Source organism: Rhinoraja longicauda, chromosome 13 (assembly GCF_053455715.1).
Source record: "Rhinoraja longicauda isolate Sanriku21f chromosome 13, sRhiLon1.1, whole genome shotgun sequence".
Taxonomy (NCBI): domain Eukaryota; kingdom Metazoa; phylum Chordata; class Chondrichthyes; order Rajiformes; family Arhynchobatidae; genus Rhinoraja; species Rhinoraja longicauda.
The window spans coordinates 52,779,353-52,804,508 of NC_135965.1; the positions used below are offsets into that span (position 1 = coordinate 52,779,353).

Sequence of the window (25,156 nt, forward strand, 5' to 3'; positions counted from 1 at the left end):
TATGTTACGTGTAAGAAGGAACTGCAGATGCTGGATTACACTGGAGATAGTTACAAAATGCTGGAGTAACTCAGCGGGATAAGCTATCTCTGGAGAGAAGGTGTGAGTGACGTTTCGGGTCGAGATCCTTATTAATTGTCCCCAGTGAGTGCAGAATATTGTTTGTGTGCTGGGATCGCTGGTCGGTGCGGACTCGGTTGGCTTGAATGGACCTGTATCTGTGCTGTATCTCTAAACTAAATTGAACTAAACTGAAAGGAGTCGATGATGAGTTAGCAGGGTAAAAGGGGAGGGCTGGGGAAGGTTTTACCTGAGGATATTGCTTCGTTACCATTTGCAGGAGGCGGACGAGCTGATGCTGTTCAGGAGGTTCCAGCCTCGGCATCAATTGAACCAACTCTGTAACACGACAGTTAATAGGTTCAGGATGATTCTCGTACACTGGCGGTAAAACTCGCAGCAAGACCACATTCCCTGCAAGGGGCAGCAAGAAAACACCAGTCAGAAGGTTTCAAATCATCTGGAAACCATTCCTCACTGTGTCGCTTAGAGGGATCCATTATAAATAAACAATGCAAGATACCACCAGAACTGCACAGAATGCCACATGGATACTTAAAGAGAAACAAAAAGGGTGAGAGTAAATGTCATTGTTCCTTTACTGAGAATAGATGCTTGAAAATGCTCAATGGAGCAGGGATCATTTATAGAACAACAGGTGACCTCAAACAGTTATTGCAACCTACATACCATTCATACATTTAAACTGTAGCATAAGGAAATTATTAGTGAACTGAACTATTGGGGGTTGCTCTGTAACTGTTTAACCCTTGGTGATACAGCTTGAATATTACCCTGTGGTTAGCACAAGGAAGTTTTGAAACATGTGTCGGAGAGAGCTGCAGATGCTGGTTTAAATCAAGGGTAGACACAAAGTGCTGGAGTAACTCAGCGGGACAGGCAGCATCTTTGGAGAGAAGGAATGGGTGACGTTTCGGGTCGAGACCCTTCTTCAGTCATTCCAGCATTTTGTGTCTACCTACAAGTTTTAAAACATGTTGGCTACGTGACAGAATTTTATACGACTCATGCAGTCAGCTTTGAATTTAGGAATGAACATTGAAGGCAAGTTATAAAAATGTAGTAATCCTATTTCAATACAAGTAAACTTGTATTTGAATTAATTGTATTTTTGTGTGTAGTGTATGTGTAGAGTCTGAGATGAAACGTCACCCATTCCTTCTCTCCAGAGATGCTGCCTGTCCCGCTGAGTTACTCCAGCACTTTGTGTCTATCTTTGTAGTACTATCTGTATAAGAAAATAACTGCAGATGCTGGTACAAATCGAAGGTATTTATTCACAAAATGCTGGAGTAACTCAGCAGGTCAGGCAGCATCTCGGGAGAGAAGGAATGGGTGACGTTTCGGGTCGAGACCCTTCTTCAGACTGATTCTGATCTGTTTGGATAGCGTGTCTATCTTCGTAGTACTATCTGATCTGTTTGGATAGCATGCAGAACAAAGCTTTTCACTGAACCTCAGTGCACATGACAATAATAAACTTGAACCTAAACAAATCTAACACAGGTTCACAAGTTATAGGAGTAGAATTAGGCCATTCGGCCCATCAAGTCTACTCCGCCATTCAATCGTGGCTGATCTTTGCCTCCTAACCCCATTTTCCTGCCTTCTCCCCATAACCCCTGACACCCGTTCTAATCAAGAATTTGTCTATCTTCGCCTTAAAAATATCCATTGACTTGGCCTCCACAGCCCTCTGTGGCAGTGAGTTCCACAGATTCACCACCTTCTGACTAAAGAAGTTCCTCCTCACCTCCTTTCTAAAAGAGCGCCCTTTAATTCTGAGGCTGTGCCCTCTGGTCCTGGACTCTCCCACCAATGGAAGCATTCTCTCCACATCCACACATTCAGATTAATATTCTGTTCCCCCAGGCTCTCTTTCTCCATCTAAATGTCTCCTTTTGACCGTATTTCGTCGCCAGTTCCCTCGCGTTTCTCAAACAAACTGGACCGTTTCAGGGAGTTTATTGCCCTTCCTGCACCTTTGTGATATTCCCCTCTACACAAGAGGATTTAAGTAAATACAGGTGCTCAAAATACAAGGGGTCAGTCCAGAAACGCTGCCTGTGACTGTAACAAATAACCTTTTGTTGTAGTATCTAGGAGCAGTGACCTGTGAGTATCACGTGCAGCTCTGAGTGTGGTCTGTGTCTGCCCTCACTACTGTGTTTGTCCGCAGCACAGGGACATTTTGTCATCTCCACTCTATATTATCTTGCAATATCCCGTCCCTCGGCTTATTACAAGTGTCAAGAATCCATGCCCCCCTGAGAAGCCAAAAACACAAAACCCATTCCTGATGCATGATTTATTTTTAAAAAAGAAAACCCGTTACTTTATCTAAGATCATTTTAGGTAAATCCAGTTGAAAGAAAAAAAAAACCCCAGAAGTTTTTCTTCATGAATCCATTTGAAACAAGTCTACAATTCTACACAACGGCTTGCATATGGAAGGAATGTTAAAAAAAAAAAAGGACTAATGAAATGCAGAATTAAATGCCTTTGCATTCTTGCAAGCCCCACTGGGACCTGCCCTTTACTGGCTACTAACACTTTACTTATTGCATCCACTTTATGTTACAAAAATGCATTCCCTGTGGTGAGATATTACATTTGTCTTGGAACCTAAGACTTACCCCAGTGCTGGGACCTGGTTTATTGTATACCTACTCAAGATGTGCCTTCATCCCTCACGTTTCAAGATTGTGCAATGCAAAGATTCTTTGCTGGGAGAAACAGGGCTCCAGTTCATTGGTGTTTGCCACCCCCCCCCCCTCCTCGCCCCCCCCCCCCCTCCTCTCCCCCCCCTCCTCCTCTCCTCTCCCCTCCCCACGTCTCTCCTCCTCCCCCCCTCCTCCTTCCCCCCTCCTCCTCTCCCCCTCCTCCTCTCCCCCCTCCTCCTCTCCCCTCCCCCCTACTCCTCTCCCCCCCTCCTCCTCTCCCCCTCCTCCTTTCCCCCCTCCTCCTCTCCCCCCTCCTCCTCTCAACCTCCTCCTCTCCTCTCCCCCTCCCTCTCCTCCTCTCCTCATCCCCATGACAAATCCCTTACATCACTCCTCACAGTGCATATAAAGGCAGTGTACTAGTGCTGCTGCTCATTCTGTCTCTCAGTCTCGCCAGCGAAGGAGTTAAATTAACAAAGCAGGCTGCTCACCAGTGCAAGGCACCTCTGCAGAAATGGCAGCGATTCCTATCCTCCTGTGGAGCCTACTCCATCTCACCTACATTTTGGCAACGGATTACGAAGATGTGCACAATATCAATGGAATGGGAAATAAAATCTCAGTTTTACCAGGTATGGCTTTTGCATCAGTAGTTAGACTGATCTTGCTGCACTTTACAAGGTTTTTTGTTCTGCATTATCTTTGTTGGAGGAATTTAAAATGTTCACGTTTTATTACTCGAAACCAGGAATAATGTATATTACTTGAAACCAGTATTAACATAGAGTATTGGATACCAGTAATAATATTTTACTTCAAACAACTAGTTACATACAGTATTACTTCAAACAAGTAATAACATATTACTTCAGACATGTAACAAGACATATTACTTCAGACAAGTGAAAATAGTCATTCACACATAAAGTAGCATTAGAGAAGATGAAAGATTTTAATCAGAAAAGAAAAATCTTGCAGTTAAAATTCGAGAAGTGACAGATTTCAGTCTTAATTCTGTTAGCAAACATTTTAGGATATCTGCGTCTAATCACAGGAACGAGAATAAAGACCTATCAGTTTCTTCAATAAAATTCTAATAAGATTATATTCATTTTAAACATTGTGAGTTATGGTATAAAATGCTTCTTAACGGTAAATGTAAGAGTGTGGATTGATACAGTGCGAGACTGTGGTTGAGATTCCACCTTCAGAGTGTTGTCCAGTCCGATGTGCCAGCGTTTGCCCAGTCCGATGTGCCAGCGTTTGCCCAGTCTGATGTGTCAGAGTGTTGCCCAGTCCGATGTGCCAGCGTGTTGCCCAGTCCGATGTGCCAGCGTTTGCCCAGTCCGATGTGCCAGCGTTTGCCCAGTCTGATGTGCCAGAGTGTTGCCCAGTCCGATGTGCCAGCGTTTGCCCAGTCCGATGTGCCAGCGTTTGCCCAGTCCGATGTGTCAGAGTGTTGCCCAGTCCGATGTGCCAGCGTTTGCCCAGTCCGATGTGCCAGCGTTTGCCCAGTCCGATGTGTCAGAGTGTTGCCCAGTCCGATGTGCCAGCGTTTGCCCAGTCCGATGTGCCAGCGTTTGCCCAGTCCGATGTATCAGAGTGTTGCCCAGTCCGATGTGTCAGAGTGTTGCCCAGTCCGATGTGTCAGAGTGTTGCCCAGTCCGATGTGCCAGCGTTTGCCCAGTCTGATGTGCCAGCGTTTGCCCAGTCCGATGTGTCAGAGTGTTGCCCAGTCCGATGTGCCAGCGTTTGCCCAGTCTGATGTGCCAGAGTGTTGCCCAGTCCGATGTGCCAGCGTTTGCCCAGTCTGATGTGCCAGAGTGTTGCCCAGTCCGATGTGCCAGCGTTTGCCCAGTCCGATGTGCCAGCGTTTGCCCAGTCCGATGTGTCAGAGTGTTGCCCAGTCCGATGTGCCAGCGTTTGCCCAGTCCGATGTGCCAGCGTTTGCCCAGTCCGATGTATCAGAGTGTTGCCCAGTCCGATGTGTCAGAGTGTTGCCCAGTCCGATGTGTCAGAGTGTTGCCCAGTCCGATGTGCCAGCGTTTGCCCAGTCTGATGTGCCAGCGTTTGCCCAGTCCGATGTGTCAGAGTGTTGCCCAGTCCGATGTGCCAGCGTTTGCCCAGTCTGATGTGCCAGAGTGTTGCCCAGTCCGATGTGCCAGCGTTTGCCCAGTCTGATGTGCCAGAGTGTTGCCCAGTCCGATGTGCCAGCGTTTGCCCAGTCCGATGTGCCAGAGTGTTGCCCAGTCCGATGTGCCAGCGTTTGCAAGTGGTGTGATATTACAGTCCCGTCTACGCACAAATGTGAAATATAACAGCTCGCTATTTCTGGGGAGAACATTTGCTTACGTACCGGCGTGTTCTAACGGACACGCCTAACCTGGCGCACACCTACATTTCCCTCTGTCCCACCACCTCACCCCCTTCCAGCTACATACCTGTTCACATTCCACTCCTCTCCTCTCCTTATCTGTTGTCTCCTTTTCATCTTGAGCCTTCATCACCCACTTCACCCTTCTGCCAATCAACCCCCCCCCACCCACTCCACCCCAACCCCCCCACCCACTCCACCCCAACCCCCCCATCCACTCCACCCCAACCCCCCTCCACCCCCCCCACCCACTCCACCCCACCCCCCCTCCACCCCACCCCCTCTCCACCCCACCCCCCCTCCACCCCACCCCCCCTCCACCCACTCCACCCCAACCCCCCCCCATCCACTCCACCCCAACCCCCCCACCCCACTCCACTCCACCCCCTCCACCCCACCCCCCCTCCACCCCAACCCCCCCCCACCCCAACCCCCACCACCCCACTCCACCCCAACCCCCTCCACCCCACCCAACCCCCCCTCCACCCCACCCCCCCTCCACCCCACCCCCCCTCCACCCCAACCCCCCCCACTCCACCCCACCCCCCCCCACCCACTCCACCCCAACCCCCCCCACCCACTCCACCCCACCCCCCTCCACCCCACCCCCCCTCCACCCTACCCCCCCCCACCCACTCCACCCCAACCCCCCACCCACTCCACTCCACTCCACCCACTCTCCTCACCTGTATCCACCCATCTCTTAAAAGGTGTAGGAAGGAACTGCAGACGCTACTTTAAACCGGAGATAGACACAAAGTGCTGGAGTAATTCAGCGGGTCAGGCAGCATCTCTGGGGAGAAGGAATGGGTGACATTTCGGGTTGAGACCCTTCTTCAGACCGAGTGTCAGGGGAGAGGGAAACGTGAGATTATAGATGATGATGTAGAGAGATATGGAACAGATGAATGAAAGATGTGCAAAATAGGATGATAAAGGAAAGAGGCCACTGTTAGCTGTGGGCTAGGTGAAAACATGTTCCAGACAATGAGAATCAACAAGACATCTTTGAAGTTAGCACAATGACCAGGGTGGGAGAGGGATGGGGGGAGAGGGGATGTAAGGGTAACTTGAAGTTGGGGAAATCAAGATTCATGTAAGTTGCTTTGTTGCCCACCCCCACTCTTTTCCATTTTTCTTCACCCCCCCCCCCCCCCCCCGCTGAATCAGTTTGAAGAAGGGTCCTGACCTGAAACATTGCCTGTCCATCCCCTCCACAGATGCTTCCTGATCCGCTGAGTTACTCCAGCGCTTTGTGTTTCTGTCTCCTCCAGATGATGTCATCCTTTCAAGCTTCTCGTTGTGGGAGCATGGGGTGTGTGTGTGCACATGTGTGTGTGTGTGTGTGTGCGTGTGTGTGTTCACGTGCACATGTGTGTGTGCGTGTGCGTGTGTGTGTTCACGTGCACGTGTGTGTGTGTGTGTGCGCGTGTACCAATATTATGACAGTAACTAGACTTCATAGGTGCTTTATTAGTTATGAAATGCTTTGGTATGTACTGGTATCATGAAATATGTTACATTGCGCCTTCCTTTTTAAAGTTAACTAGAATACAAATGTAAAATACAGCAAATTTGAAAATCGGAAGGAAAAGCAGAAAACGTTGGCAACGTTTGGAATGTCAGGAAGCTGCCACAACTGATAAAAGTTTATTGACCGGAAACGTTAACTGTGTTCCTCTCTCACAATGTCACCATGGCTGTGGTATTCATAGTGCATAGAGCAATATAGCACAAGGACAGGCCCTTCAGCCCACTGTGTCTGTGCCCAACATGATGCCAAGGCCATCACTTATCTGCCTGCATATTCTAGCCTTAGAGGGAGTACAGAGAAGGTTCACCAGATTGATCCCTGGGATGGCAGGACTTTCATATGAAGAAAGACTGGATAGACTGGGCTTGTACTCGCTGGAATTTAGAAGACTGAGGGGGGATCTTATTGAAACATATAAAATTCTTAAGGGGTTGGAGAGGCTAGATGCGGGAAGATTGTTCCTGATGTTGGGGAAGTCCAGAACCAGGGGTCACAGCTTAAGGATAAGGAGGAAGTCTTTTAGGACCGAGATGAGAAGACATTTCTTCACACAGAGAGTGGTGAGTCTGTGGAATTCTCTGCCACAGAAGGTAGTTGAGGCCAGTTCATTGGCTATATTTAAGAGGGAGTTAGATGTGGCCCTTGTGGATAAAGGGATCGGGGGTATGGAGAGAAGGCAGGTACAGGTTACTGAGCTGGATGATCAGCCATGATCATATTGTATGGCGGTGCAGGCTCGAAGGGCCGAATGGCCTACTCCTGCACCTATTTTCTATGTTTCTATGTTTCTAACCCATATCCCACCATTCCCTGCACATCCATCTGCCTCTCCAAATGTCTTTTAAATATCACCATCGTATCTGCTTCAATCTCCACCCCTGGCAGCCCGTTCCAGGCACCCACCACTATTGTCTATTGTCTATTGTCTCTGTGTGGGACAAAAAGCTGTTGTTTTAAGTTTAGAGATACAGTGTGGAAATGGGCCCTTTGTCCCACAGAGTCAGTGCTGAACAACGATCACCCCATGCACTAGTTCCACCCCACACACTAGTGACCATTTACAGAAGACAATTAACCTACAAACCTGCACGTCTTGGGAACTTACCTAAAGTTTAACTAAATCTAGTTAACATATATAAGCAGGTCATTTTTAATTAAGATAGACGCGAAATGCTGGAGTAACTCAGCGGGTCAGGCAGCATCTGTGGAGAACATGGATAGGTGACGTTTCACAGAGTGCTGGAGTAACTCAGCGGGTCAGGCAGCATCTGTGGAGAACATGGATAGGTGACGTTTCACAGAGTGCTGGAGTAACTCAGCGGGTCGGGCAGCATCTGTGGAGAGAAGGAATGGGTGATGTTTCGGGTTGAGACTGAGAGTCAGGGGAGAGGGAGGCATCATGCTTAATTAATGCTCATTTAGCATTTGTGTAAAAGTGCAGGTTATTGATAAGCAAAGGTTCCAACATTTCAACAATCCCTGACTTGTTGTAGAGCAGCAAGTAAGCTCTCGGGTTTATGTTCGGTGTGCTCCTTTAATCTGCCGTTATCTTCCACAGATGGCTCCTGTAGATGCCAGAAAGAGCTGACTAAGTGGGACAAGCTGTTTGTGATGCTGGAGAACTCCCAGATGCAGCAGAACATGCTGCAACACGCCATTCAGGGGGTGTGCAGGGTGGATTGCCAAAGGATGCAGTCCGAGATGCATCGAGTGTCAGCCAGCTTTGCCAACACTGCCACCAAAGCCGTGGAGAAGGCAATGTCGCAGCTGGCCGCCCACGCCGACAAGAAGCTGGGCTACAAGGTGGACGAGTTCGGCAAGTCCATGACCGAGAATGAGTCGGAGCAGAAAAATACCCTGCAACAGCTTCTCACTGTCACGCAAGATCTGTCCGCCAGACTCCAAGAGCTGGAGATGACTTGGCAGAAGGTGATGCTCGACAAGTCTCAGGGTTCATCGCAAGACGGCAATAAATCAGCACCGAGAAGCCCGGAAACCTTCCTGAATTCATTAGAACTGACACGTCCTGGAGGTGAAGTAAGAATGTCACAGAGATGTTCAGCTGAACACACCTTGCCATCAGGTAAATCCAACTCTTTATTCTTCTGCTGTCTGCTACGCTTAATGTCCTCTTCAGTCTATTTCTAACATTCAGCTTGATGACTGAATAGGAAGGTTCACACTGTAGACACAAAATACTGGAGTAACCCAGTGGGACAGGCATCATCTCTGGAGAAGGGTCCCGACCCGAAACGTCACCCATTCCTTCTCTCCAGAGATGCTGAATGTCCCGCTGAGTTACTCCGGCATTCTGTGTCTAAACTCGGAGACTGAAACAGACCCCTCAAGGGGTTCTAATATCTACAGCGTTATGCAAAGACATTAGTGCAGCAGTAACAGAGGCTTAAAATAATGTTTCGGCTTTGGGGGGGAAAGTCCACCGAGTGTACAGTTGATCACTGGGAGAGGATGGGGAAGAAAGATTGCTTAGGGGGAGGAGAGGGAAAAGAAATCATCCAAAAATAATTGAAAGACCCCATTTTAGAGTTTAGAGATACATCACGGAAACAGGCCCTTCAGCCCACCAGCGATCCCCACACACTAACGAAGGTATTTATTCACAAAATGCTGGAGTAACTCAGCAAGTCAGGCAGCATCTCAGGAGAGAAGGAATGGGTGACGTTTCAGGTCGAGACCCTTCTTCAGACCCCACACACTAACACTATCCTACGCACACTAGGGACAATTTACAATTTTACCCAGGCCAATTAACCTACAAACCTGTACGTCTTTGGAGTGTGGGAGGGAACTGGAGCACCCAGAGAAAACCCACGCGGTCACGGGGAGAACGTACAAACTCCGTACAGACGGCGCCCATAGTCAGGATTTAACCCGGGTCTCTGGCGCCATGAGGCAGCAATTCTACCGCTGCGCCACCGCGCCACTCTGGTTTGCATTCAAATATTTTTAAGATGTTACCTGTGTGTTAAAAACAATTAAACCTTTGAACCATCCTTTATGTACCAATCCTTATGCCAGGGAACTATCTACTGAAATATATTGTGGTTGCATGTTCAGCTTAGGTCAGGTATGTCATGGATAAATTACACCAGAATATGATTTTGTGATCTTTAGTACTCCTAGTGTTAAAAGCAAACCTAGCAACTCCTGTATTCTCCAAGAATTACTCCCCCTGCCCTCCTGTCTAATCACTGGATTAAATAGCATCCAATTTTTACGTCTAGGTTTATTATTGTCACGTGTACCGAGGTACAGTGAACAGTTTTGTATTGGTTGCTGTCCAAAACAGATCAGATAGACCATACACAAATACTATCACCTCAAAGCTGGGTAAATAGGTCAGGTACAAAGTGAAGAATATAGTTGTCAGCATTGTATAGTCATAGAGTCACAGAGTGATACAGTGTGGAAACAGGTCCTTCGGCCCAACTCGCCCACACCGGCCAACATGTCCCAGCTACACTAGTCATAGAGTGATACAGTGTGGAAACAGGCTCTTCGGCCCAACTCGCCCACACCGGCCAACAATGTCCCAGCTACACTAGTCCCACCTGCCTGCGCTTGGTCCATATCCCTCCAAACCTGTCCTATCCATGCACCTGTCTAACTGTTTCTTAAATGTTGGGATAGTCCCAGCCTCAACTACCTCCTCTGGCAGCTCGTTCCGTACACCCACCACCCTCTGTGTGGAAAAAGTCACCCCTCAAGATTCCTATTAAATCTTTCCCCCTTCATCTTGACCCTATGTCCTCTGGTCCTCGATTCCCCTACTCTGGGCAAGAGACTCTGTGCATCTACCTGATCTATTCCTCTCATGATCTTATACACATCTATATAATCACCCCCTCATCCTCCTGCGCTCCAAGGAATAGAGTCCCAGCCTGCTCAACCTCTCCCTGTAGCTCACACCCTCTGGTCCCGGCAACATTAGGATATTGTAGCGCATCAGTTCCTGAGACAAAGTCCAACGTCCACAATGGGGTAGGTTGGTAATTGGGCAGTACCCTAGCTAATGGAAGCAAAGTCTGATAATGTATAGTCACGTGTAGAGGTACAGTGAAAGGCTTTGTTTTGCATGCGATCCAAACTGATCAGATATACCATACATAGATATAATCACATGGAAGTCACGTACAATAGGTAGAGCAAATGGGAAGATACAGAATGCAGAATATAGTTCTCAGCATTGCAGCACACTTTAGATCAACTATATACAGACTCATGTATAATCTTCCAGTTCGTTTAACTCAACACATCACTGCTGCTGTTGTCTGATTTTATCAATGCCTTTGATGTCTTAAGTTAATCATCAAACTTGGATCACAAGTCCTGGCGTAGTGGTAGCATTTCAGCCTATGAGTCAGAATGGGATGCACTTAAACTCCAGCCAAAGGCACAAAGTGTTGGAGTAACTCAGCGTGTCAGGCAGCAGCATCTCTGAAGAGAAGGAATAAGTGACGTTTATGGGTCGAGACCCTTCTTCAGAGTCCAAAGAAGCCCCTTCTTGAGTTTGAAGAAGGGTCTCGACCCGAAATATCACCCATCCGTTTTCTCCAGAGATGCTGCCTGACCCACAGAGTTACTCCAGCACTTTGTGTCTCTCTTCAGTGTAAACCAGCATCTGCAGTTCCTTCCCACACAATGAAACGGCCCTGATTTGTCTGCTCTATTTTGGCTCCAGCTTTTCACCAATCGCCACTCCCTACTTTTAGTCTGAGGAAGGGTCTCCACCCGAAACATCACCTATCCACGTTCTCCACAGATGCTGCCTGACCCGCTGAGTTACTCCAGCACTCTGTGAAACGTCACCTATCCATGTTCTCCACAGATGCTGCCTGACCCGCTGAGTTACTCCAGCACTCTGTGAAACGTCACCTATCCATGTTCTCCACAGATGCTGCCTGACCCGCTGAGTTACTCCAGCACTCTGTGTCTATATTTGGGACAATTAATTTCTTACTTGCAGCAGCACATCAGATTTGTAAAGACAGTACTCTGTGAACAACATGGTACTCTGTAGCTGAATTAGAACCACAGCACTATTTGGCCTAATGCTGGTTTAAACCAAAGTTAGACACAAAAAGCTGGAGTTACTCAGCGGGACAGGCAGCATCTCTGGAGAGAAGGAATGGGTGACGTTTCGGGTTGAGACCCTTCTTCGGGTCACCTACCCACCCACCCACGTTCTCCAGAGATGTTACTTGACCTGCTGAGTTACTCCAGCACAATTTGTTTCTTGTTTTAAACAAATGCAAGTGTTGTCTTAGTTACAAATTCTCAATTTGTTTTTCCCAGTTTCCTAACATTCCTGAAAAAACATGGCGTGTGGTCCCGCCCCAACAGGGAATTCAGTCGCGATAGTGGATGAACTGCCGAATGTGACATAAAGGGGCATCGGCTTTGCTAATAGGAGCAAAGAGGTCCTTCTGCAGTTGTACAGGGCCCTAGTGAGACCGCACCTGGAGTACTGTGTGCAGTTTTGGTCTCCAAATTTGAGGAAGGATATTCTTGCTATTGAGGGCGTGCAGAGTAGGTTTACTAGGTTAATTCCCGGAATGGCGGGACTGTCATATGTTGAAAGACTGGAGCGACTAGGCTTGTATACACTGGAATTTAGAAGGATGAGAGGGGATCTTATCGAAACGTATAAGATTATTAAGGGGTTGGACACGTTAGAGGCAGGAAACATGTTCCCAATGTTGGGGGATTCCAGAACCAGGGGCCACAGTTTAAGAATAAGGGGTAGGTCATTTAGAACTGAGATGAGGAAAAACTTTTTCAGTCAGAGAGTTGTGAATCTGTGGAATTCTCTGCCTCAGAAGGCAGTGGAGGCCAATTCTCTGAATGCATTCAAGAGAGAGCTAGATAGAGCTCTTAAGGATAGCGGAGTCAGGGGGTATGGGGAGAAGGCAGGAACGGGGTACTGATTGAGAATGATCAGCCATGATCACATTGAATGGCGGTGCTGGCTCGAAGGGCCGAATGGCTATTGTCTAGTGTCTAACGTTTTCCCTCGTTGTCCCTCAGGTTACGAGATGGCTCTGATCTTCCCCATGCGTTCGCGGACGATCTACGCAAGCGTGCACCCGGACGCCATGACTCTCAGCTCCTTCACGGCCTCGGTGTGGGTCAAAGCTTCCGTCTCGCAGGAGAAGACTGTAGTGTTCTCCTACGGGACAAAGAGAAACCCGTTCGAGATCCAGCTCTACTTCAGCCGGTCTTCGGCCATCTTCTCGGTGCACAGCAACGGCAGCAGAGCGATCGCCCGAGACGCCTTCTCCCTCGGCGAGTGGTCCCATCTGTGCGCCAGCTGGGACTCCGGGCGCGGGAACGCAGCCCTGTGGGTGAACGGCCACGCGGCCGCCATCTTGTCGGGGGTGGCCGTGGGCCATGTCATCCCCGACAGAGGACTACTCACGCTCGGCCAGGAGAAGAACGGCTGCTGTCTCGGCGGCGGCTTCGACAAGAACCTGGCCTTTGCGGGAAAATTGACTGGGTTCAACATTTGGGACAGGGTCCTTTCCGAACACGAGATCCAAGGCTTAGCCAGTCGGGAGTCTTCCCGCAGCATGGCGGGCAGCGTTGTCGCTTGGGGAGTGACCGAGGTCCAGGCGCATGGTGGCGCAGCGTTCATCTACCATTAATTGAAATGAATTCTTTCCCCCAATTAAAACCCTCAAAGAACAGATCTGCAATTGCTAACGTAACAGTTCCGATTCTTGGCCTATGAGATAAAGTCCTCAAAATCTAGCCTGATCCTGTTTACACAACGCTGCTACAAAGTCCTCCAGAGTGTACTTTGTAGTATAAACCTCCCACAGAGACCCGGGTTCCATCCTGACCACGGGCGCTGTCTGTACGGAGCCTGCACGTTCTCCCCGTGACCTGCGTGGGTTTCCCCCAAAATCTTCGGTTTCCTCCCACACTCTAAAGACGCAAGGGTTCGTAGGTAAATTGGCTTGGTACAAGTGTAAAATTGTCCCTGGTGTGCGTAGGATAGTGGTACTGATTGAGAATGATCAGCCATGAACACATTGAATTGTGGTGCTGGATCGAAGGGCTGAATGGCCTCCTCCTGCACCTATTGTCTATTGTCTATTAATGTGTGGGGACCGCTGGTTGGTGTGGACTCGGTGGGCCGAAGGGCCTGTTTCCGCGCTATTTCTCTAAACTAAACTGAACCAGTAACGTTGGGCACAGAAATAAGCTTCATCAGTCACAGATTAATGCTGTTACTAAAAGGCAGGTCAGACAGAGGCAATATTTACTTCCTCTCCTGTGTTTTGCCAGCAACTGCAGAGGTTATGTTATCGCGTTGTTAAATCTTAAGCATTGGTCAATTCAGATTTGAAGCACTGTAAAATGAAAAACTGTACATTTGATAATTTATCCTCCAGGTCTCTGGAGCTGTCTGACTTTATCACCCCAGTAGAAAGGACTAATACCTCTCTTAAATATAAAGCTACCCTTCAAAGCAGTTCATTTCTTTCAGACGCTATCTATCACTTTTACTTCACCATTTTCTTTTTACAGTAAAGCGCAAAAGAAATAGCCTAGTTACCTTCATGTAATATTAAATGATTAATTAGCAAGAAACATTTAAACGGTGTGCACTTAACCACTTCAGAAATAGCATTGCTCATTTTGTGCATCTGATGTAAGTGGAAGAATAACGTTGTGATCTAATCTATATCAACTTGCAACACAAAGGTCACCGTGATACAGCAAAGGGCTTCTGATATTAATCATCTAATTGTTTGATCAGAAAGAGTTTAATTTTGTAATAAACTGATATTAAACAATACATTGGAATCTGTGTGTTTTTAGTGAAATAAGCTTTTCTTTTGGATACGATGAAATAATGGGTCGGCTGGGCTTGTATTTGCTGGAATCTAAAAGGATGACAGGAGATCTTATAGAAACATATAGAATTCGTAAGGGATTGGACACGCTAGATGCAGGAAACATAGTCCCAATGTTGGAGGAGTCCGGAACCAGGGGCCACAGTTTTTAAGAATAAGGGGTAGGACTGAGATGAGGAAAAAAAAATTCACCCAGAGAGCTGTGAATCTGTGGAAATCTCTGCCACAGAAGGCTGTGGAAGCCAATTCACTGGATGTTTTCAAGAGAGAGTTATATTGAGCTCTTGGGGCTAGTGGATTCAAGAGATATGGGGAAAAGAAGGAATGGGGTACTGATTTTGGATGATCAGCCATGATCATATTGAATGGCGGTGCTGGCTCAAAGGGCCAAATGGCCTCCTCCTGCACCTATTTTCTATGTTTCCATTCCCTTATCATGCATCTATACACTGTAAATGGCTCTGTTGTAAACATGTATTGTTTTTCCGCTGATTGGTTAGCATGCAACAAAAGCTTTTCACTGTACCTCGGTACACGGGACAAACTAAAGTAATAATAATTGAGAAAGATAGACACAAAGTGCTGGAGTAACTCACCGGGTCATGCAGTATCTCTGGAGAAAAAGGATGGGTGACGTTTTGGTTCGGGACCCTTCTTCAGACTGGAGTCAGGAGATAGGTAGATGGAAAATGTGCTTGATTTACCCATGGAATAGATTTAAAAGAGCGGGTGATTGCATGGTCCCATGCTGTCCAGAATGTCCCATCTACACTGGTCCTACACTGGTCCTACACTGGTCCTACACTGGTCCTACCAGTCAGGGTGTGGCCCATATCCCTCTCCTCTACAAAGATAGACACAAATAGCTGGAGTAACTCAGAAGGACAGGCAGCATCTCTGGAGAGAAGGAATGGGTGACGTTTCGGGTCAAGACCAAAATGTCACCCATTCTTTCTCTCCAAAGATGCTGCCTGTCCCGTTGAGTTACTCCAGCTTTTTGTGTCTATTTTCGGTTTAAACCAGCATCTGCAGTAGTTTCTTACACATTCCCTCTCCTTATACATGTACCTGTCCAAATGTCTTTTAAATGCTGTTAAAGTAAACATTCTTGTTGTTGTATTCAAAGCCACAGAGTAATATTGCTCAAAGACAGATCAAACAGAGATTAGGCCACAGGGACATCTGAGCATGTTCTGACCTGATGCTCCTTATTCCATGATCATAGGCACGATTTGACTCAAATATCATTTGCTCTCAGGAATGCTAACAATTCTTTTCTGAATTCCCACAAAACTCAAACAGTGATACAAAGTTTTCAGATTTGACTACTTGCTTGAACTTGGTTTAGTTTAGTTTCGAGACGCAGCGTGAAAACAGGCCCTTCAGTCCAACAAATCCTCGGCAACTAGCGATCGGCCGTAAACTGGTTCTATCCCACACGCTAGAGACCATCTACAGGAGCCAATAAACCTATAAACCTGCACGTCTTTGGCGTGTGGGAAGAAACCGGAGCACCCGGAGAAAACCCTCACGATCACAGGGAGAATATACAAACTCCGCAGTCAGCACACGTAGTCAGGATTGAACCCGAGTCTCTGGTGCTGGAAGGTGTTTATTTCCTAGCATTAACAATATTTTGATTAAATTAGAACTGGAAATACATGCAGCTTCTGTGGAAAGAGAAACAGCTAACATTTGGTACAACCACAAAAGTTAAAAGACATTTGGACAGCTACATGGATGGGAAGTTGGATTTAGCTCTTAGGGCTAATGGAATCAAGGGATATGGGGGAAAGCAGGAACGGGGTACTGATTTTGGATGATCAGGCATGATCATTTTGAATGGCGGAGGTTGGCTCGAAGGGCCGAATGGCCTACTCCTGCGCCTATTTTCGATGTTTCTATGAAAAGGTTATAGGGATATGGGGCAAATGTGATCAGGTGGGGCATGTTGACTCATCTATATGGAAGTTTGGCCAAAGGCCTAATTCCGTGCTGAACGAGTCTGTGATTCTACCAAGCAAAGGTCTTGGTAGAAGATCATGGAAAGTCTTTCACGTGCAGTGAAACGTTAACTATTTCTCTTTCCACAGATGCTGCTTGACCTGTTGAGTGTCTGCAGTTGTTCTTTTTGTTTTCATGCAAAGTTTAGCTTCTGGCTTCAGGGAACAAGATGTGGCTTTGGTCCGATCTGAAGACATGTTACTTGTGTTCACCGCATCTCCTCGTTCAGCTGCATCCAAACACAACGCACAACAGAGCAGTAAAATGGAGACACCAAAGGTGATTGTTACACGCATGCTCAAGGTTTACATTTAAAGGAGAACAGTTAAATAAAAGCAATGTTATTAATTTAAAAAACTTTTCACAACTTTCCAATGCGCTTGTGAAATGCTTTCACCTTGTCGTTCAATTATTTGATTGCATTCACTGGAGCAACATATTTACATCCTGCTACATCGCCAACTGTAGAAATAATAACTTTAAGATGCTGCCTGTCCCACTGAGTTACTCCTGCATTTTGTGTCTATCTTCAATTTAAACCACCATCTGCAGTTCCTTCCTGCAACATTTCAACAGACAATAGGTGCAGGAGGAGGCCATTCGGCCCTTCGACCCAGCACCGCCATTCAATGTGATCATGGCTGATCATTCTCAATCAGTACCCCGTTCCTGCCTTCTCCCCATACCCCCTGACTCTGCTATCCTTAAGAGCTCTATCCAGCTCTCTCTTGAATGCATTCAGAGAATTGGCCTCCACTGCCTTCTGAGGCAGAGAATTCCACAGATTTACAACTCTCTGACTGAAAAAGTTTTTCCTCAACTCAGTTCTAAATGGCCTACCCCTTATTCTTAAACTGTGGCCCCTTGTTCTGGACTCCCCCAACATTGGGAACATGTTTCCTGCCTCTAATGTGTCCAACCCCTTAATAATCTTATACGTTTCGATAAGATCCCCTCTCATCCTTCTAAATTCCAGTGTATACAAGCCTAGTCGCTCCAATCTTTCAACATACGACAGTCCCGCCATTCCGGGAATTAACCTAGTAAACCTACGCTGCACACTCTCAATAGCAAGAATATCTGTCCTCAAATTTCGTCCGCTCCACTGCAAAATCTCCTCAAGGTATGTCTACTTTGAAGAAGTTCCCCTCCTCTCTCCATCAAGGGTTCTGCAACACTTCCTTATCTCTGTGTCTCCCTCTCCCCTGACTCAGTCTGAAGAAGGGTCTCGACCCATTCCTTCTATCCAGAGATGCTGCCCGACCCGCTGAGTTACTCCAGCATTTTGTGTCTATCTTCTGTGACATAAAAAGTATTGTTCAGTTTAGTTTAGCTTAAAGATACAGCACGGAAACAGGCCCTTCGGCCCACCGGGTCCGCGCCGCTCAGCGATCCCCGCACATTAACACTATCCTATACACACTAGGGACAATTTTTACATATTACCCAGTCAATTAACCTACAAACCTGTACGTCTTTGGAATGTGGGAGGAAACCGAAGATCTCTGAGAAAACCCACGCAGGTCACGAGGAGAACGTACAAACTCCGTACAGACGGCGCCCGTAGTCGGGATCGAACCTGAGTCTCCGGCGCTGCATTCGCTGTAAGGCAGCAACTCTACGCTGCGCCACCGTGCCGCCCTATTACCTAGTCACCAGCAGTCGCCTTAAAATCACCTAAAGTGGGACCGGCCCTTTAGTAATCATTTCTAAAGTTGGCAAACTTCATTCTTTTAGAGCAGCCGACTGTGGCCTTAAAAGTATTGTTTTATATGAAGTTGAGTTTGGCTGCAAACCCATGCATTACCTTCATTTTTCCGATTTCTGCTATTTCCAAGTTTTGTCTTAACTGACTGCAGTCCCTGTCAACATGACTGCCAATCTTTATAGGCCCCATCTCACCAGGTACTGCCAGGCCTTGCAAATGACCAAGGTTCATGCACTTTCATTTCTAGATCCTCTTTGTTTTCGGTTATTATTTTCAATTATTTCCAAGTGTTTTAGGTTGATTCTAGTAAACCTTTATTCTTTACATGACTTGTTTTAGGGCAGACAACAGTAGAATGGCTACAGTACAAAAGATCGGTGCCTTACAACAGCGGCACGGTGGTGCAGCGGGTAGAGCAGCTGCCTTACAGCACCAGGGACCCGGGTTCCATCCTGACTACGGGTGCTGTCTGGCTGGTGTTTGTACGTTCTCCCTGTGACCGCGTGGGTTTTCTCCGGGTGCTCCAGTTTCCCCCCACACTCCAAAAACATGCAGGTTTGTAGGTTAAATGGCTTCTGAACAGTCCCTAGTGTGTAGGATAGTGGTAGTGTACGGGGTGATCACTGGTTGGCGTGGACTCTTGGGTCGAAGGGACTGTTTCCACGTTGTATCTCTAAACTAATCTAAACTTGATTAGTGCGGGTGTCAGGGGTTATGAGGAGAAGGCAGGAGAATGGGGTCAGGAGGGAGAGATAGATCAGCCGTGATTGAATGGCAGAGTAGAGACTTGATGGGCCAAATGGCCTAATTCTATTCCTATCATAATCATACTTTATTAGCCAAGTACGTTTTGCAACATGAGGAATTTGATTTGCCGTACAGTCATACCAATAAAAAGCAACAAGACACACAAGATACATTTTAACATGAACACCCAGCACAGTGACTCCTCCACATTCCACTGCGATGGAAGGCGAAAATAAGTTCAATCTCTTCCCTTCTTTGTTCTCCTGCAGTCGGTGGACTAGAGCGTTCCGTTAACGGGACGATCTTGGCTCCCGTAGGTGGCTGGTCGAACCTCCTGTGGCTTGGAGTTTCCCGACATCAGTCTCTACCCGAGACCACGAGCGCCTCGATGGTGTAGTCCGCAGGCCGCGGTTGGAGTGTCGATCCAGACAAGGGATCACAGGCGCCGATGGTAAATCCACAGCCCCGCGGTGGGGCTCAAAGTCAGTCTCGAGCAAGGCCGCCAGCTCCACGATGTTAGGCCACAGAGAGACCGGAGATACCATCCGGAAAACAATCGCAACTCCGGCAACGAAAGAGATTGAAAATATGCTTCCCCCGACCCCCTCCCCCACCCCCAACATAAAACAAACCAGAAAACATTTAGACAAACGTTTAAAACACGTTAAAAATAACAAAAAAGGCAAAAAGACAGACAGACCGTTGGCAAGGCTGCCATCTCTGACGGCGCCACCTGCTGGCAATCACATAATCTTATGAGCTAATGAACAAGTTTCCACAAACAGCAAGGAAACAGCCTACTCTGTGTGACTCCAGCCTTTGAATTAATTGTTGTCTACAATACAGGAGCGACAACATTGTTCATCTGCACACACTGGTCCTGCAACCTCTCCACTCACTCGGGAAGCAGTCCCTGCCTCAAATAGACAATAGACAATAGGGACATAGATACAGGGTAAGGGGAGGGAGGTTTCGGGGGGATGTGAGAAAGAACTTTTTCACCCAGAGGGTGGTTGGAGTCTGGAACTCACTGCCTGGGGTGGTGGTGGAGGCGGGAACACTCACAACGTTTAAGAGGCATTTGGATGGGCACTTGAAATACTACAACATTCAGGGCTACGGTCCAAATGCGGGAAAATGGGATTAAAATTAGACTGTGTTTGGTAACGGGCGGCACGGACACGATGGGCCGAAGGGCCTCTTTCTGTGCTGTAGGACTCTATGACTCTATGACTAGGTGCAGGAGGAGGCCATTCGGCCCTTCGACCCAGCACCGCCATTCAATGTGATCATGGCTGATCATTCTCAATCAGTACCCCGTTCCTGCCTTCTCCCCATACCCCCTGACTCCGCTATCCTTAAGAGCTCTATCTAGCTCTCTCTTGAATGCATTCAGAGAATTGGCCTCCACTGCCTTCTGAGGCAGAGAATTCCACAGATTCACAACTCTCTGACTGAATTTTTTTTTCCTCATCTCAGTTCTAACTGGCCTACCCCTTATTCTTAAACTGTGGCCCCTTGTTCTGGACTCCCCCAACATTGGGAACATGTTTCCTGCCTCTAACTTGTCCAACCGCTTAATAATCTTATACGTTTCGATAAGTAATGTCTGATTCACAAATCACGAGTTCCAATCACACCACATTGTCTTTCAGCAGTTAACTGGAATGCCAAGCAAGATCAGATCGGATGGAGTAACTCAGCGGGTCAGGCAGCATCTCTAGAGAACACGGTTAGATGCCGTTTCAGGTCAGGACCCTTCTTCAGGGTCACAACACTAAAATGTCACCTATCCATGTTCTCTACAGATGCTGCCTGACCCGCTGAGTTACTCCAGCACTCTGTGAAACATCACCTATCCATGTTCTCCACAGATGCTGCCTGACCCGCTGAGTTACTCCAGCACTCTGTGTCCATCTTTGGTACACAGTTCCTTGTTTCGCCTCGATAGTCAAGAGTCAAGAGTTTTATTGTCGTGTGTCCCAGATAGAACAGTGATATTCTCACTTGCAGCAGCACAACAGAACATGTAAACACAGTGCACTGTAAACAATGTAATAAATAACATCAAATCTTGAAATTGATTTTACTCTAAGAATTTTCTATTTTGAAAAGTTTCTAAGAGCTTCATGGAGTTTCAAAAAACTTGAAACTCAGGTGCGATCCTGTAGTTTGTACGTTCTCGCCATGACCCGCGTGGGTTTTCTCCGAGATCTTCGGTTTCCTCCCACACTTCAAAGACGTGCAGGTTTGTAGGTTGATCGGTTTGGTATAAGCGTAAAAAGTGTCCCTAGTGTGTGTTAGTGAGTGGGGATCATTGGTCAGTGCGGACTCGGTGGGCTGAAGGGCCTGTTTCCGCACTATATCTCCAAACTAACATTATAAAACTAAACTTGAAGTTAAAAACTTGAAACAAAGAGATTTCTACCCTACGTGCATAGCCTGAAGTTGAGGTGGGAATGACAATAGACAATAGACAATAGGTGCAGGAGGAGGCCATTCGGCCCTTCGAGCCAGCACCGCCATTCAATGTGATCATGGCTGATCATTCTCAATCAGTACCCCGTTCCTGCATTCTCCCCATACCCCCTTTTGAGTTGCCCTTACTGCCTCAGCTTACCGTGAAGGACGCTGTTGACGATCATGGGCGTGTGCTTCGCTAGGATGTCCGGTTTGCCAATCGCTGCCAGTGATAGGTAGTTGGACATGTTGTGTGAGAGCTCTCTGTTGCCCATCTCTAGGAACTTCACAGCGACTGGGACCGCGAGGTGCATCACCATTGGGTTACTGTAGTTCTGAGGAAACAAACCAGGTGTCTGTGAACGGTTACAAAACAAGAACGGTGTCCAAAATGTAGACCTTATCCAGCTTGCAAAACTAGCAGATTTCATATTTAATATTTTAGTCTGGTTTAGAGATACAGCGCGGAAACAGGCCCTTCGGCCCACTGAGTCCACACCGACCAGCGATCCCCGCACACTAACAACATCTATATCTCTCTTTTCCCTCTCCCCATACTCTCAGACTGAGGAAGGGTCCCGACCCGAAACATCACCTATGCCTTCTCTCTAGAGATGCTGCCTGACCCGCTGAGTTACTCCAGCATTTTGTGTCTATCTTCGGTTTAAACCACCATCTGCAGTTCCTTCTGACACCATCCTAACGCACACTAGGGAAATTTACAATCTTACCAACGCCAATTAACTTACAAAACCTGTACGTCTTTGGACTCCGGGAGGAAACCGGAAGTCCTGGAGAAAACCCACGCAGGTCACGGGTAGAACGTACAAAGTAAGACAGCACAAGTCCGCTCACCCTTCCTCCATTAGAGCTCAGTTAACCAGGTCCACAGTTCTCAATGATACATCCTTCGTGGGATCACACCATGCCTGGCCAACAATCGGCCTATCGGGGAACCGCTCTGCTGGAGGCCACCAGTCCCGGTTTAATTTAGTTTAGTTTAGACTAGTTTAGAGATACAGCACGGAAACAGGCCCTTCGGCCCACCGAGTCCGTGCCGACCAGCGATCCCCACACATTTTAACACTATCCTACACACACTAGGGACAATTTACATTTATACCAAGCCAATTAACCTACATACCTGCACGTCTTTGGAGTGTGGGAGGAAACCGGAGATCTCGGAGAAAACCCACGCAGGTCACGGGGAGAACGTACAAACTCCGTACAGACAGCACCCGTAGTCGGGATCGAACCTGAGTCTCTGGTGCTGTAAGGCAGCAACTCTACCGCTGCGCCACCGTGATTTCTCCTGGTTGTTCCCTCCCCCAACAAACAGTCTAAAGAAGGGTCCCAACCCAAAACGTCACCTATCCATGTTCTCCACAGATGCTGCCTGACCCGCTGAGTTACTCCAGCACTCTGTGTCTATCCTCAGACTGTTGGAATTTGGGAATCAACATTACAAATAATACCTACACTTTGTTAAAATGATGATTATTGCTACTTGTGCTTCACTTCTCTTCACATTTAGCACTTCGCAGTGGCTTTACCCATTTTAACCAACATATTCGGAGTGCTACATTGCATGAATGAAACAAAATTAGGTAACGCAAACACCTTCCATCGTGGAATGGGGGGATATGGACAAAAATATTAAAGATGATCAAGACGTCGTTCAGAAGAAGCTTCAACAAGCAGGGCGGCACGGTGGAGCAGCGGTAGAGTTGCTGCCTCACAGCACCAGAGACCTGGGTTTGATCCTGACCTCGGGTGCTGTCTGCGTGGAGTTTGCACGCTCTCCATTCACTGTGTGGGTTTCCTCTGGTTCCTCTGGTTTCCTGCCGTGTGCAGGTTCGTAGGTTAACTGGCCCTCTGTAAATTAGCCTTGGTGTGCAGGGAGTGGATGGGAAAGTGGAATAATGCAGAACTGGTGTGAATGGCTGATGTGTGGTCAGCATGGACTCGGTGGGCCAAAGGGCCTGTTTCCATGCTGTATCATTCAATTCAAATCAATCAAATGCCTGCAGAACTGTTGACCATGGAAACTAAATGAAGTTATGGAAAGTAGGTCTGTCCTGAAAAAGAGCAAAGAAAATTGATGGAGGCTATTTCCTCACATTTTGTTCTGGAGCAAAAATTCTGGTCGTAATTGTCTTGGGGAAAAGTAACATCTTGCTGCTGATGAGAACCAACATTGACAGTGTTTATTCCATGCAGCCGTAGTTCCTCCAAGTCTGGCAAGATCTTTGTATTTTTGTAATCGGCAAGCACGCTCATTAATTAAAACAAGATTCATCTTTCCAGTTTGTGTTTCAGATTGATTTTATCTGCAACGTCTTTTACTTTGCTTGACTTGTTCAGTGATGCATCATGCCTCTGACAGAGAGACAGGGTGGCACGGTGGTGCAGCGGGTAGAGCTGCTGCCTCACAGCGCCAGAGACCCGGGTTCGATCCTGACTACGGGTGCTGTCTGTACGGAGTTTGTACGTTCTCCCCGTGACCTGCGTGGGTTTTCTCCGGGTGCTCCGGTTTCCTCCCAAACTCCAAAGATGTACAGGTTTGTAGGCCAACTGGCTTGGTCACATTGTAAATTATCCCAAGTGTGTGTAGGGTAGTATTAATGTGCAGGGATCGCTGGTCGGCACGGACTCGGTGGGCCGAAGGGCCTGTTTCTGTTGGAAGGAACTGTATATGATGGTTTAAACCAAAGATAGCCACTAAAAGCTGGAGTAACTCAGCGGGTCAGGCAGCATCTCTGGAGAGAAGGAATGGGTGACGTTTCGGGTCGAGACCCTTCTTCAGACTGAGTGTCAGGGGAAAGGGAAATAAGAGATATGGACGATGATGTGGAAAGATAAAGAACAATGAATGAAAGATATGCAACAAACTAATGATGATAAAGGAAACAGGTCATTGTTAACTGTTTGTTGGGTGAGAACGAGAAGCTGGTGTGACTTGGGTGGGGGAGGGATAGAGAGAGAGGGAATGTCAGGGCTACTTGAAGTTTGAGATGTCAACAATTGTACCACTGTGCTGTAAGCGGCCTAAGCGGAATATGAGATGCTGTTTGGCCTCACTCTGACAATGGAGGAGGCCTTGGACAGAAAAGTCTGTGTGGGAATGGGAAGGGGAATTAAAGTGTTTAGCAACCGGGAGATCAGGTAGGTTCGGGCAGATTGTGTGAAACGATCTCCCAGTCTACAGTTGGTCTCGCCGATGTACAAGAGTCCACATCTCAAACAGCAGATGCAGTAGGGGGAAGGATAGAGAGAGAGAGGGAATGCCAGGGCTACCTGACAGCAACATTATCTTTGCTAAGGTTTCTCTTTGTGATCTGTTTCTGATCGTGTGGGAGTTTAAAGCTCCTATTTCCACATTGTGTGACCAGCCCCAGCCACTTCCTCTGTGGTGTGGGCTTCAAATGTCACCCCCCTGTGCCAGGCCTCACATAGAAACATAGAAAATAGGTGCAGGAGTAGGCCATTCGGCCCTTCGAGCCTGTACGCACTGCCATTCAATATGATCATGGCTGATCATCCAACTCAGTATCCCGTACCTGCCTTCTCTCCATACCACCTGATCCCTTTAGCCACAAGGGCCACATCTGACTCCCTCTTAAATATAGCCAATGAACTGGCCTCAACTACCTTCTGTGGCAGAGAATTCCACAGATTCACCACTCTCTGTGTGAAACAAAA

The 25,156-nt window shown here is 47.5% G+C and overlaps 2 protein-coding genes across 9 annotated transcripts in view; one reads left to right on the forward strand and one right to left on the reverse strand.

Moving 5' to 3' along the window:
• Window positions 1-25,156, reverse strand: part of veph1 (ventricular zone expressed PH domain-containing 1) — a 161,096-nt gene that overhangs the window by 119,166 nt on the left and 16,774 nt on the right. For all 8 annotated transcript variants that reach the window (XR_013547988.1, XM_078410115.1, XM_078410113.1 and 5 more), the window contains 2 exons: window positions 21,615-21,789; window positions 311-474 (listed from right to left, as the gene is read on the reverse strand). Coding sequence is in view for 7 of the 8 variants with exons in the window: in XM_078410115.1 (XP_078266241.1) it covers window positions 311-474; window positions 21,615-21,789 (339 nt within the window). In the remaining variant the exon portion in view is untranslated. The remainder of the gene's footprint in view (window positions 1-310; window positions 475-21,614; window positions 21,790-25,156) is intronic.
• On the forward strand, window positions 3,208-14,402 carry LOC144599317 (pentraxin-related protein PTX3-like). The gene is made up of 3 exons (XM_078410107.1): window positions 3,208-3,376; window positions 8,211-8,735; window positions 12,701-14,402. The coding sequence occupies exons 1-3, from the start codon at window positions 3,259-3,261 to the stop codon at window positions 13,315-13,317; spliced, it is 1,260 nt and encodes a 419-aa protein (XP_078266233.1). The 5' UTR covers window positions 3,208-3,258; the 3' UTR covers window positions 13,318-14,402.

Excerpts from the sequence above, each read along its gene's own strand:
- LOC144599317 (XM_078410107.1), top strand. The coding sequence starts at position 3,259 with ATGGCAGCGATTCCTATCCTCCTGTGGAGCCTACTCCATCTCACCTAC. Across the intron at positions 3,377-8,210 it reads TAAAATCTCAGTTTTACCAG|ATGGCTCCTGTAGATGCCAG; the intron begins GTATGGCTTTTG and ends TATCTTCCACAG. Across the intron at positions 8,736-12,700 it reads TGAACACACCTTGCCATCAG|GTTACGAGATGGCTCTGATC; the intron begins GTAAATCCAACT and ends GTTGTCCCTCAG.